Here is a 12,560-nt window from a genome sequence, read left to right as displayed (position 1 = left end):
TCACAAGCCGAACCGGATCCGGAACCGGGTTCGGCGCCGGAACGAAACCTGGACGGGAAGCACGTACGCTACGCCACACCGCAAACGCAAGCCTTTCGCCTAGCGTCTTGGCTGCTGCTGCTGCTGCTTGCAGACGAACTGTTCCGATTAGCGGCCACGGCTTTACTGAAGCTGTTTACGGTAATTTTTCTGTTTATTTCTCTCGACCCAGGACGCCGGTGGCGGTGGCTCTGGTGGGAGGGCACCAGACCTACATTTCGCCGGCCGAGCTAGAAAGAGACGGAGCGGCAGCGGCAGAGAGCCGAAACACTGTTGCCGTTGCGTTCACACCACGGGCGGCCAGATTTACACACTACTCCTACTACTCCCAGACACGCCGGTCTGGGGCGGGCAGGCTGTGTTGGTGGGAAAAAACGCACGCACACACGCGTTTGCCACACGCGAACGCCAAGCTTGCATTTCTTCGCCCCCAACGGTGGCGTCAGCTGTGGGGAGTCTTCGTCGGGTTCGTCGCTTGCCCGTCGCCCGAAGTCGATCGTCCGGAGCATGGCTGCGAGTGTGTGTGCGTGATCGCGCTCCGGCGGTTAACGGTGTTTTGTTTTGATCACGTTCGCCTCCTATGCACCATGGTGGCGAAAAGGCGGTCATAAATCTGTTTAAAAATTGGGTATTTAATTTTATTTTTAATATTTTGTCCTTTTTTTTTAATTTATGCTAAATTAAGTCAATGTTTTATCTGTAAATGGTTCTTTCCACGCTAAGCGCGTGTGTTAAACCTAAAATGTTGTCCGTCTGCAGGCTACAAATTCCCCATAGTGCGGGCGCTTTGTTGGACCGTTATCGTGCTGTGAGTTTGCCTACATTTAGGCGCACGGCGAATGACTCGATTCGAAAGCGGAACCGTTTCGGAAAAATCGGACGACGAAAGAAAGGACACGGACGGAGATCAGGATGCTTTCGGTCATTCATTGGCCACTGTTTATTTCGTTTACCCACCGGCGTCACATCGCTCGCTTGACGTAGCCGTTTCCTGTTTACACGTTTTTATAAATCTGTCCCTTGCTTTGTTCTTGCACCCCTGCACTTGCACCTGCCCCAGTTCCTACCGGAATCTCTATGTACACCTACACAAATTCCAACTGTTGGAGTTTGATAGTTTGTTTTTCTTTGCTTTCATTTATCATAATTTCCGCTAGTAAGATCCCCCGCCCCACAGCTTTCTATCAATTGCATAATATCGTTTGCTTTGGTTTTGAGTGTATGAATCAGTGTCTGTGTCTGTGTGTTGGGTATGTATGTGGCGTGTGGCGTGTTTGGGTGATTTGTTTTCACTTATTCGGGCGAGCCTTCGGGTGTTCTCAATGTGGTAACTCTCTTATAGTTTGCCTTCGTGTTTTTTCTAGAGAACTCTGCGAACTAACCGCTTGTGACTTTCGCAGTCGAAAGCGGTGTCGATCGATTTGTCTGGCATTTACCCTACACATTTACCGCTTGCTTCTAGGCAAGTGTTCCGACCCGCACGCTGTCCCATTTTACAAATAGTGCACGAAAGTTATCAATTCGGTTACCGATTCACGGTCGGTCGCCTGTGTTAGTTTAACTACATAGTGTTCGTTTTGTGTTTTTGGTTGTTTTCTTTTTATCATAATATTTTTCACATATCCGTTCGCAGAAGATTCGCTGCCCATTTCACGCGCTGCCCACATTTTTCTCCTTTCTTTCACTCTCGCTCTCTTTCTCTATCTTTTTCTTTCACTCTTTGAGCCACGACTCTTATGTTGCGCCTCACCGTCAATGTGAAGTTTACAGTTCCAAAGTATTTCTCGGAGACAGAACATGAGCCCTAACAGACCGATCATTTTTGGGGGCTTCATCCATCACATACACTCACGCATTCACACATTAACATTATCATTTCTTATTTTTTAGCCAGCCCTTTCAAGGTGAACATTGTGCCAATGCTGCCTATACAACAGTTTACAAGTACAATTATTCTACCGAAGGTTGTTTGGGAAAACAATTGCCGAATAATAGAAACAGAAGGAAATACTAAGCGAATCGGAGAGAAAGAGAAAGAGAGCGTGAGCGAATGAGAGTTGAGGCAAGAATAACAACGGTAAACAGTAAAACAAATGTGGCAACAGCAGCAGCTACAAAGTGGTAGAGTAAAGCGACTTTAACACTTTGAAAGTTAAAACGAATACCTGGCCACCACCGACCGAAACAAACAAACGGAGCATCAACGGAGCAAAACCTGAACGATAACAAACCGAATCCACCGATCACTAGGAGAGTTGTGGTGCATTTTCGGTGCATGTCCCCCATCGGGAATGCGCGTTCACTGCGAATTGAGCGCATATTTTACATCAGGGTTCGGGGTTTGTGCATTTTCTTACGCTACGCTCTTCCACCGATGCTGATGGAGCTTCAGGTGCTTTTTGGCTTCACATTGGGGGTACTTTTTGGGTTTCTGCTTGTTTTATTTGACCGGAAAAAGTATCCGCACTGCAATCTTGCCGTTCCCACAGGTAACGCACTGCGTTAAAAAGGACCGGACGACGAACCTGCGAACGAGGCTATCTAACTTTTGATTAACGGGTTCCCTTACCCATGAAATGCTCTTGCTACGCATTACAGGATACGTGGCATAAGGTGCGCGATTAGAAAAATAATGTTCCTATGCTGCTTCCGCTTCTTTCGCTAGTCCTACCATTGCGTTTGTGTCCTCCGGCCCGTGTCCTCTATTACACTACTACACACCCACGGCTGTTGGACTCGTCCCGCCTCGTAGTTGTACGGTTTAATACGTATGTACGTGAGTTATTTTCCAGTTCACACAAATCAGGGAAGAGATTGATGGCCTAGAGAAAGGTGGCCGCTCATTTTTGTGCGTCCAAAACCATAATGTCAGACCGTCGGGAGTCGTTTGAATACGTTTTGGTTTTATAAAATGACAACACCTTCGAGGCCGACTATCGTTCCACGGCCCCCAGTCCCTGTTCAGAGTATTCCGAGTCAGTAGCTGATTCGTGTGTCTGTCTGTCTGTGCCAAGCGATCGCACCTTCGAGAGCCACCGAGTAGTAAAGTAAGGGCAGTAATGTTGGCTCAGTTTAGGTGTGCTTGAATCTATCATCTTTCTTTTCCCGTTTGACGGACTGGCCACGCAACCATGCCGGGTACGGGTAGGCCACAGAATTGGCAGATTGGCACCCATCGGATTGTTTCGAAGATCGATTTCCGAAGCCACTCGGCCGACCGGCTACCAATTCCGAACGCCCCCCCGAAACTCCCGACGCCCAGGGTTCAGGGTGTCAGTGGTGAGTGTTTATGTATTTTAAATTTACCTTTTGCTTTTTGGTGCATCTAGTGTTTTCCGTGCTGCTACAATTACTTCAACTATATAATTTAAATATATTTTTTACTAGGAAACAGTTTTGTGCTACCACAAATCGATCACCGTCCGCCAATCGGGCCAATCCATCTCCAGTATGTTCATCTCCCCACCTTAAGGTTGGCAATCTCTGTCTGTGTGCATATGTGTATGTGTTTCACTTTGGCCCATTTGTCCATTTTTCCACCCTCTTCGGGAGGTGATGGAAAAACCCTGCCAAATACCTGCCAAGTGCTCGAAGGACCTTTCGCGGGGTCCTGTTGTTGTGCTGAGTCGTGTTGTGCTGTGTTGTGCCATTTGCCTCCTGCCTGGCACTGGGTCACCTGGACGGTGGATGGTTTCTGCGCATTCACTAGGCGCCTTGCAGCAGTTAGGCTGGGGTAATTACTTGGTAGTTGGATTCGAACGATCGCTCACTCATATCACTGGGTAGACTGAGAGGAGATAGATTCCTTCGGGACTGGGAACGGAAAGTAAAGGGGGTACTGGCAGGAAACAAGAGAGAGAGAGAGAGAGGGAAGGAGGGCTGGTAAGCGATCTAGCAGTACGCGAGATCATCCATGTCCAGGTACACAGCATGTCACACGGTCGTCTCCCGGTCGACGTGGATGTACTCGACCGGCTGCAGCCCGTGTCAGGAGTCCGGATCGAAGAACAGCGGCTCCTTCTTGTACTCCTTCTTCGAGAGCGTACCGTTCAGCGAGGCGGCCCCCGCCGACGGCTTCAGCTTCTCGGTCGCCTTGCGCCGCTTCTTCACCATCACCAGCAGGCAGAAGATGAGACAGGCCGAGATGGCGGCGGCCACGCAGCCGAACGCCGCGTAGATCCCGCCGGGCAGCTCGATCAGCCGGCTGCCACACTCCTGCTCGCTTTCGTCGTACCCGGATGGACAGTTTGGTCGGCCTAGGATTGGAGTTGTGGACAAACAGAAGGACCAATTATATGTGCGGGCATCGAACCGCTGTTTATATAGGGTGGTGTCGATCTAGTGTTTGGATTCAGAAGATAGTTTTCGGCTTCAGCTTTCGCCGAAGAACCAATCAGCCAACATGACTAGTTTATGAGTGCATTGGCTTCTCTTACACGACGTGTGGGTTACGCTCAGCCACAAATACCACAATTCTGATTACCATCACAACCAGCAAGGTAGAAATGAGCTTTTTAAATGTCGTTGAAGACCTACGACTTTTGAAATAAGTTTACAATTTAACGTTGGCTTAAGAAAATCCATTATTTTCTCGGTAGAAATGGCTTTAGTGATTGATATATCGTGAAGTATCGATCATATAGTTACAAATTTATGCACGTTTTAAAGCTGACACTTTATACTTAAAAAATGTTTTCACTGTTTTTTGTTTGTTCCACTTTGCAGAAAATTTTGTATTTTACAGTTTTTAAACGTGGAAACGATCGTAATCTAAGTGTTGTGAAGCAACTCAACCGGTGTTCAAACCAAGACTAACGGTCAAAAAGGTTATACTGGGTTAATGGTGGGACTGGAAAGGAATTATTTATTATGAGTTGCTTCCGTGTAGCCAAACACGAATTTCAGATCTCTACTGTCAATTACTGCACCATTCGAAGCTATTGCAATTGACCAGAAACGACCAGATTCGGCCAATGGAAGAGGTGTTGTGTTCCAGCAGGACAACAAAATTTTACGCACGTCTTTAGAGACTCGTCAGAAAACGTCCGGGAGCCTGGGAAGTATTAAGGCATTCACCGTATAGGACAAGACCTTTCACAACAAGCGATTAATACACAATTTTCGCACGAAATTTCCTTAGTGATAATCAAATGAGATCAAGAAAGGATTGTGAAAAAGGATTGCTCGAGTTTTTCGCCAATGCCACACTACCAAGACTTCTTTGACCCGGAGTCCACAGTATGAGAAACTTGGTAAATTGTATGGCAGGCTAAGAAACTATTAATCTTTTGCTAGAGTTCCGTGAGTTACTTTGAGTTGCTTTTAAGCGCCTTATGTTTACGGGATATTTTAACGTTTCGGGGGTATTTTTTTCAATTTGACAGTTTACGGCAAATTTTGGCAAATTTTTTTTGCTTTCCAAAAATATGGCTAGTTTTTCGACAGCGGATCAAATTTTGACAAAAATGGCACTAGAAGGAGAAGGAAAGGAAACTGAAAAATCAACGCAAACACAAACGAACTGTCATTTCACTCACTGGAGCTCACGGAATGTTTCGCCCAAAAGCTACTAGTGTGGACGCTGGCATATTAAAAAACCTGTAGAGAAAACTCGCACTGTGGACGAGGCGTGAGAGAGCCTCTATGAAGCTATTTTGAAAAAAGCAAAAACTGTTCCAACAAAACGGTTCATATTTGACGAAAATCGAACCATCCGAACATCTTCAATATAGTTTTGAAATTCACGCAAAAATAATGGATTTCTTTTTAGCAAACCTAATATTTTATCCCCAATTTTCTGCAAGCCTGTGGCGTACCATTTCGTAAATGTCAAAGTGTGTACTAAATGTTTAAAACTTCCAGAATGAAGATTGACGTTTCAAAGGTAAATCTAACAGGTAATTTAAAATCCAAACACTTGATGGATCACCGCTCCTGGTTCGGATCTCCAGCAAACGTAACACTCACCATCACACCAGAGGGCGCTGCCGATGCAAGCGTCCAGCTCCGGGCACCGATACTCGCACTCGGTTTCCCGTGGATACAGCCCAAACTCGACCAGCGTGTCGTTGGCGGTGAAGTTCGTCTGCAGGTCCAGCTGCTGGATGAGGGACGCCTTCGTGCGCTGGATCTCGAGCCACGAGAACCCGATGCTGCCCGGTTCCTTGTGGATCGGTTCCAGCACCATGCTGACGGGTCTGCGGGGAGGCGACACGGATCGACAAAGAAAGTTAGCCCACCCGACAACCGAAGTCGGTCCCTTCCCGCTTACCGATCGAAGCTGAGAAACGGCTGATTGCTCAGCCAGTCCTCGCTGAAGATGTGCAGGGACGCGGACCGGCTGGACGGGGCCGACGGGCAGATGACACGCATCACCTTGAGCGGAGCGCCCCCGTACACGATCAGCCGGTTGCGTGTGTTGCACTTGGCAAAGTCCTCGATCGTCGGCTCCACCGGCAGAAAGCTGCCCCAGGTCCGTACGAACAGGCTACGGTCCTGCTGTTGCGCCTCGATGTACCACGGCAACCCGTCGCAGCTGGCATCGTGCGATCGGAGCGGAAAGTGTAGCTCGTCCTCACCACCCGAGCCACGCAATCGCAACCTCCGGCGACACTCTGGCACCCGGATAAAGTCGTACGCCGCGTGGAAGTACACGTCGGCAAAGTCCTCCGAGATGTTGAGCCGCGTCACGACGAACGTTAGCTCCAGGGTGCGCGAGTTCGAGATGAACGTGAGGGGCGCATTGTAGGTGCTGCTGGTGTTGTCACAGAAGCACCCGAGCGGGATACGCACATCCGGGTACGGCACATCGAAGATCCGTAGCTCTCCGGTACGTGCGTCCGGTTCCGCATCCGGCGTACTGCACCGGGCCCGACCCGTATGCCCATCACTCTCCGTGACGCAGGACGCAAACTCACCGAACGAAACGTTAAACAACTCCACGCGGACCTGTCAAGCAGAACGGAGCGACTCGGTACTAATCGCGGAGATCCGACCACAAACCGCATGGACTTACCCGCTCTCCAACGGACGCCTCGAAGCGATACAGACAGGAGATGTTCTTCGCACCGCCTCGCCCATGCAGGAACACGTTCCGCGGTGACTGGAAGTCTCCTTTCCGTTTCCGGAACACGCGCGAGCAGAGCAACGGAACGGCGGGGTCGAGCGCCAGTGAAGGATCTTCGTGGGGATCCCGGGGCTTCTTGCTCGCAGGTCCCAGGTACGGTTCGCCTCCCAGCTCGGTGTCCACAAACTCGTAGTTGATGCCGAAACTCGACGGAAACAGCGACGTCCCGGTCATCGTGTGGAACTCAATTTTCTGCCAAATCGGGACGAACGATTAGCTCCAGACCTTAGAGGTTCCAACCCTAGTGGTTACTCACCAGATCCTGCCCGGTGCTAACGTAGCTCTCGAGTGGAGTGCACGGGCGCATCCGATGTCCTTTCCCGTCCAGCGTCATGTGATCGCACAGCTTCGGCGCTTCATTGTCAAAGAACTCCGCCATCAACCGTCTCCCGGGACCGACCACCACGTTCGTTTTACCGGCCTTGCGCCCGTGGTCTTTGAACACCAGGTCGGACGAGTCCTTTCCGTGGCGCACCGATTGGACGTAGTTACCGGCACCCAGCTCCGATTTGCTGCCCCGATGCTTCGGGTACTTCTCCGGTCCACCGTATCCAGTCCCTCGGCCTCGGCCACCACCATCGCTCGGGGCCGTCGGTGGCGGTTGGTTGAAGATACTGTTCACCGTCGGCCCGTAGATGTACTGATCGACCGGATTCCACACGTTGTCCACGTTGATCTTGATGGTCTTGCCGTTCTGATTGCCCGCGGTGTAGTAGTTGTTGACGCTACGGTTCATGAGCTGCTGGTAGAGGGCCGTAGTCGCTGTCATGCCCGGGAGCGATGACGTAGCTCCACCGGCAACCGTCGAACCGTACGATGGCGATGCTCCGGCTGACGACGACGACGAGGACGAGAGAATGCTGGCCGGTGACGTAGTCCGAACGGGCACGAATGTACCGGCGCTGTCCCAGATGCGGGTCCGCGTAATCCACGGCAGAGGATCACTCTGAAAGGAACCGTTGTAGATCGGAGTCGGAGGACGAAAGACTGATCGTACTCACCCTTCCGATCGTGGAGTTATCACCGCCACTGCTGCTGCCACTGCTCGGCTGCAGGATCTGCAGATGGTAGTGCGTGAACGAGATCCAAATCAAGTCGGTCGGCATCCCGTGGAAGTAGTACGTGCAGGTCGTGTTCGGTGCCAGCGTGTGGCGTGGACTGAGCAGATGCCCGATGCGGCCACGGCGCGATAGCAACACTTCATCTGTGGAAAGAAGAAATCAGAATGAAGTGAGGGACGAGCCATCCTTTCAGGAAAATTGAATTTATCATTCGCGACGCTATCGCTGGCCACGACTCCTTTGCTGAACCGTCTCAGAAAGGCCTCTTGGCGAGAAGCTCAATCAATGCGCCATTGAGCCCGCCAGCCAGCAAGGATAATACGCTCCGCACTCTAGGCCTGATGTAAATTGATTTCTTTTCCCCGCTCGCCCCGTCGTCGTCTCCGTGGACCGTCGCGCGAGTCGACGAAAGGGCGCCCAAGATGTCCCATCTCCTTCAAGGACCTTCGCCGCTGGCTGGCGCCGGACACTTGTTTTGGGCCACCATTTTATTGGTATTTAAATTTTGTTTATCTACGAAATTGACGGAACGTGTTCGGTGCGCCCGCCCGTGGCCAATTCCTAATGGTGGCCACAGATTCCCGGCCACTCAATGGTAATTTATTCAGCTGTCATTCGGCGTTAATGGTGCCGTTGCTCGATGAGGCTGCTGCTATCGATGCTTACCTGGGTTCGAGGCGTTGATGTGAAACTCACACTTGCTGCCGCCCTGGGCGAAGTCGAACGAGTCGGAGTCGGCGAACAGGATGTCGACGTCCAGCTCGAAGCCCCGGTTCGACTGACCGGACTGTAGTGGTGCCGAAAATGGGCTCGAGTGGAACGCGATCAACATTTCGGGACCCCTGCAACAGAGAGAGAGAGAGAGAGAATATGGGAGTTTATGCTGTACTTTCCGGGAACGGCAGGTTGATCGTGCCCATCGTGGCCCATAACACACGTCCCGGGTCCCGTCGTCGACAGGTTTAATTTCCGAGCTCCACTCCGCTCAGAAAGTCCAACTCGCCCCAAAAGCTAACTTATATTATCACCAAAATGAGAAAAGTTTTGCGCCTTGCGTCGAGGCCCCGATTACCTCGCACAGTCACTTCAAACAGTTGTGCACCGCTTTTTGCAGAATTATTTCTTATGTTTCGTCATGGGTGTGCCGAAGGGGGCCGCCTTCCCTCGGCGTGAGTGGCAGTTATTTGCGATCTTATTTTTCGTACGCCGCGCCGCGCCAACTTCATGCTGTTTGTCGAGAAGCCAAAATGAAACTTCATTCAACGTTATCGTACGTCTCGGGTTTGTTTGGGATGATAGATCGCGAACCGTCCGCCGGCGTTGTTTGCGCGGATCAAGGCTCGGTTTGGGCGCGGTCGGAATGACTCGAAAATCGCTAATGAAATCCCGAGGACCGAGGGCGCTTAAGCTGCCACGAAGCCGCCGCGAGAAACGTGCTGAATCGTTGGAAAAGTTTTTATCCGGCCCCTCGCTCGGTCGAAATCCACGAGTCCCGCTGTTTCCCGCGGAGGCTGCACTTCGGTGCGTCAGTCATATCGCCCCGAGGGGTGAGATATGTTGCTTCGGGCGACTCACGGGTTGTTGTTCCACGTTGTTTTCCCGTTTTTACTTCCAACGTGTGCTGTGTGCTATGTTTCGTATGGCGCGACCCGGAAAAGCCGCCAGGGATCGGCGGAAGGACTTCAAGATGCCGTGCTTACCTGGAAACGACACGTGGCAACCAGTCGCCGCCGCAGTATTTGGCCAGCACCGGATCGTTGGTGCTGCTGCCGTCGTAGAAAATAAGATGATCCCGCTCGCCGGTACAGTCGGACCACGCACGGACGGCCCGGGCCGTCTTGTTGAGGCTGGCGATGGAGCTGCAACGGAAACGGGAAGGACATTCGTGAGCTGTAGGCAGCAATTTGGGTGAATTATTTTCGTGATTTCTGCGTTTTAAGGTGGTTTTAATTGCGGAGCTTCGTTCGAAAGGATTCGCCGTTCGTCGAACGGTTGTTCCGGATGTTATGGCTAGAAGATTAAACTTGCCTTATAGAAACTCGAGTAAATTGAGCAAATAGAGATTGACCATACTTGACTAGCATCATTAAGCATAGGTCTTAAAAAGACGCAATTTAGAGCACATAGGTCCCTGTACTTCCTAGTTTAACGAGAAATTAAACATAGCGTTATGGAGTCTCTGTACTATGTCGAGATCACGGAAGAAAGAGAATAAAGACTGTTTCATAATGTCTAAGCACGATTTCAAATGAACGCCAAAAATTCAAATTACAAGCAAACTCTTTTTTTTTTCAGTGTTTAACGCTCTCACTTAATAGTACGTTTTTACAAAATTACATTCTCGTTAACCATATGCTAATGATCGAACTTTTAGCCGAACGCTACGCATTAGCTTCTGCACAAACCGATTTCCGATCATTTTGGACACTTTCTTCCAATCTTTGGCAAATATTTCAATGGTGTTGGTTGGCTTTACGTGTTTTTTCAAGTATGCCTTGGTAAGTGCCCAAAAAGTTTCGATCGGTCTTGCCTGTGGACAATTTGGCGGATTCAACTCCTTCGGAACGAACTGGACCCCGTTGGATTGGAACCAGGCTACCGTATTCTTGGAGTAATGCACGGATGCCAAATTCGGCCAAAATAGTAATGGGCCTTCATGTTTTCGGATCATAGGCAGTAGGCGTCGATTCAGACATTCGCGGATGTATCGGAATATCGGATTTCATCGTCTCCGTTGTCACGAACGGTTCGGAATGCATGCCACACTCGCAAATGGCTTGCCAAACCATTGCCTTTCTTCCGAATTTTTCAGTAAAAATGGATGTATCTGCATCGTCAGCATTCTGGCGATCCCGAACAGTGTAATACTGAGGACCCGGAAGAGTTTTGTAGTCAAATTTGCAATAAGTTTCATCATCCATGATGACGCAAAGTCGTTTGGGGCAAAGCAGTTGATCATACAGTTTACGGGCTCTTGTTTTAACAGATGCAGCTTTTTTGCACTCCGTTTCGGTTTTTTCTGCTTCTTGTATGTCTTCAGACCTAATCTTATTTTGGCACGATAGACGGTACTCGCAGTTGACCCCACCTTTTTAGCCACATCCCGGACGGACGCACTTTTCTTTCTGGCGTAAACACGCATGACTTTCTGGTCCAAATTAGTATCCACAGGACACGCTTTTCGGCCAGATTTCATTTTATCCTGAAAGCTGCTTTCTTCTTTGAATTTCCTTATTGCGTTTCGAACCGCTCCAATGCTTATTTTTTCCTGTTTTGCCAACTGACTCAGCGAAATGTTGGGAGTAGTGCACCATTTGTGCACAATCTGTTTGCGCTTCTCTGGAGAAATGCTTCGCATTTTCACAAAAGTTAAGGAAATCTGTACGTATGATACACCGTTTTTTAAGTTAAAGTGTAAACTAAAAGAATCTGTCAAAATTGACACTTTAAACGTCGTGAGGACTGAGTAGTGATCTGTCAAAATCGTGCTTAGACATTATGAAACAGTCTATAGGTTGCGGACCTTCACTTACGTCGGAGAATGCGTTTGCCTATGTTAATTGCTCTTATCGTTACACATGATGTTACCCATTTTTTATGTCGGAAATCATAGTCTTTTCAAGTCCAATCGAAAAGGAGCGTAAATTCCGATCAAATTAAAGGCTTAAGGTTTAATTACTCAAGCCTGTAAGCTCAAGATAATTTCGGATTAGTGAAGTAGCCGTGCGCTGCTCTTTGTACTATCGATTGGCTATATCGCTAGCAAAGTATGACTTGTTTGGCGTCGCACAGAAAGGATAATGGGAATCTTGCTTACGATAGAGGCAATTGAAAAAGCTTAGATAATGCCTCGAGGTGGATGAAATTGAGGATTTAGACAATGCCCAGATTATACAGCTATTGAGAGCATGTGATGACATTGATGGACCTTGAAGTAACTCTGAAGGCTCCTTGCCGTTTAATAGATTAATTCCAATGCTCTGTGCTGGCTGAGAATATTTAAACAATTTGCTGACCTGAATGCAACAACTTCCTCCACAACGGCCGAATAACGCTGAATGAAAGCACAATTCTTTCGGAATTGTGCGGCGCCTCGGTGGGCTATTGTAAAACAGCGGAAGGCAGCTACAACATCCCAGCAAATGGGACAAAAGCGACTTTCAATGTTTTGCTATCGACTCGCTCCTTTCGGACCGAACCACCCGCTAGACGGGCTGGGGCTTCAATGGGGCTGCTGGCACACAGAACCAACCACACGCAAGGCGCAGGCAATGTAGCGCGCAATTAAGCGCGACATGGAAATGAAATTTTGTGCCATTCAGTCGAAGGGGGGG

At 49.4% G+C, this 12,560-nt stretch overlaps 1 protein-coding gene across 1 annotated transcript in view; it reads right to left on the bottom strand.

Annotated features, from left to right (window-relative positions):
* Window positions 1–4,026: 4,026 nt before the first annotated feature.
* LOC131215530 (uncharacterized) overlaps window positions 4,027–12,560 on the bottom strand; it is a 48,649-nt gene continuing 40,115 nt past the window's right edge. The window contains exons 7-14 of the mRNA XM_058209920.1: window positions 9,927–10,085; window positions 8,893–9,068; window positions 8,167–8,369; window positions 7,422–8,111; window positions 7,055–7,357; window positions 6,311–6,987; window positions 6,007–6,236; window positions 4,027–4,295 (exon numbers count right to left, since the gene is read on the bottom strand). Coding sequence (XP_058065903.1) covers window positions 4,027–4,295; window positions 6,007–6,236; window positions 6,311–6,987; window positions 7,055–7,357; window positions 7,422–8,111; window positions 8,167–8,369; window positions 8,893–9,068; window positions 9,927–10,085 — 2,707 coding nt within the window. The remainder of the gene's footprint in view (window positions 4,296–6,006; window positions 6,237–6,310; window positions 6,988–7,054; window positions 7,358–7,421; window positions 8,112–8,166; window positions 8,370–8,892; window positions 9,069–9,926; window positions 10,086–12,560) is intronic.

The sequence above is a fragment of the Anopheles bellator genome, chromosome 1, assembly GCF_943735745.2.
Source record: "Anopheles bellator chromosome 1, idAnoBellAS_SP24_06.2, whole genome shotgun sequence".
NCBI lineage: Eukaryota > Metazoa > Arthropoda > Insecta > Diptera > Culicidae > Anopheles > Anopheles bellator.
The sequence above is the reverse complement of the archived record's forward strand: the minus strand, read 5'-3'. Positions and strand labels throughout refer to the sequence as shown.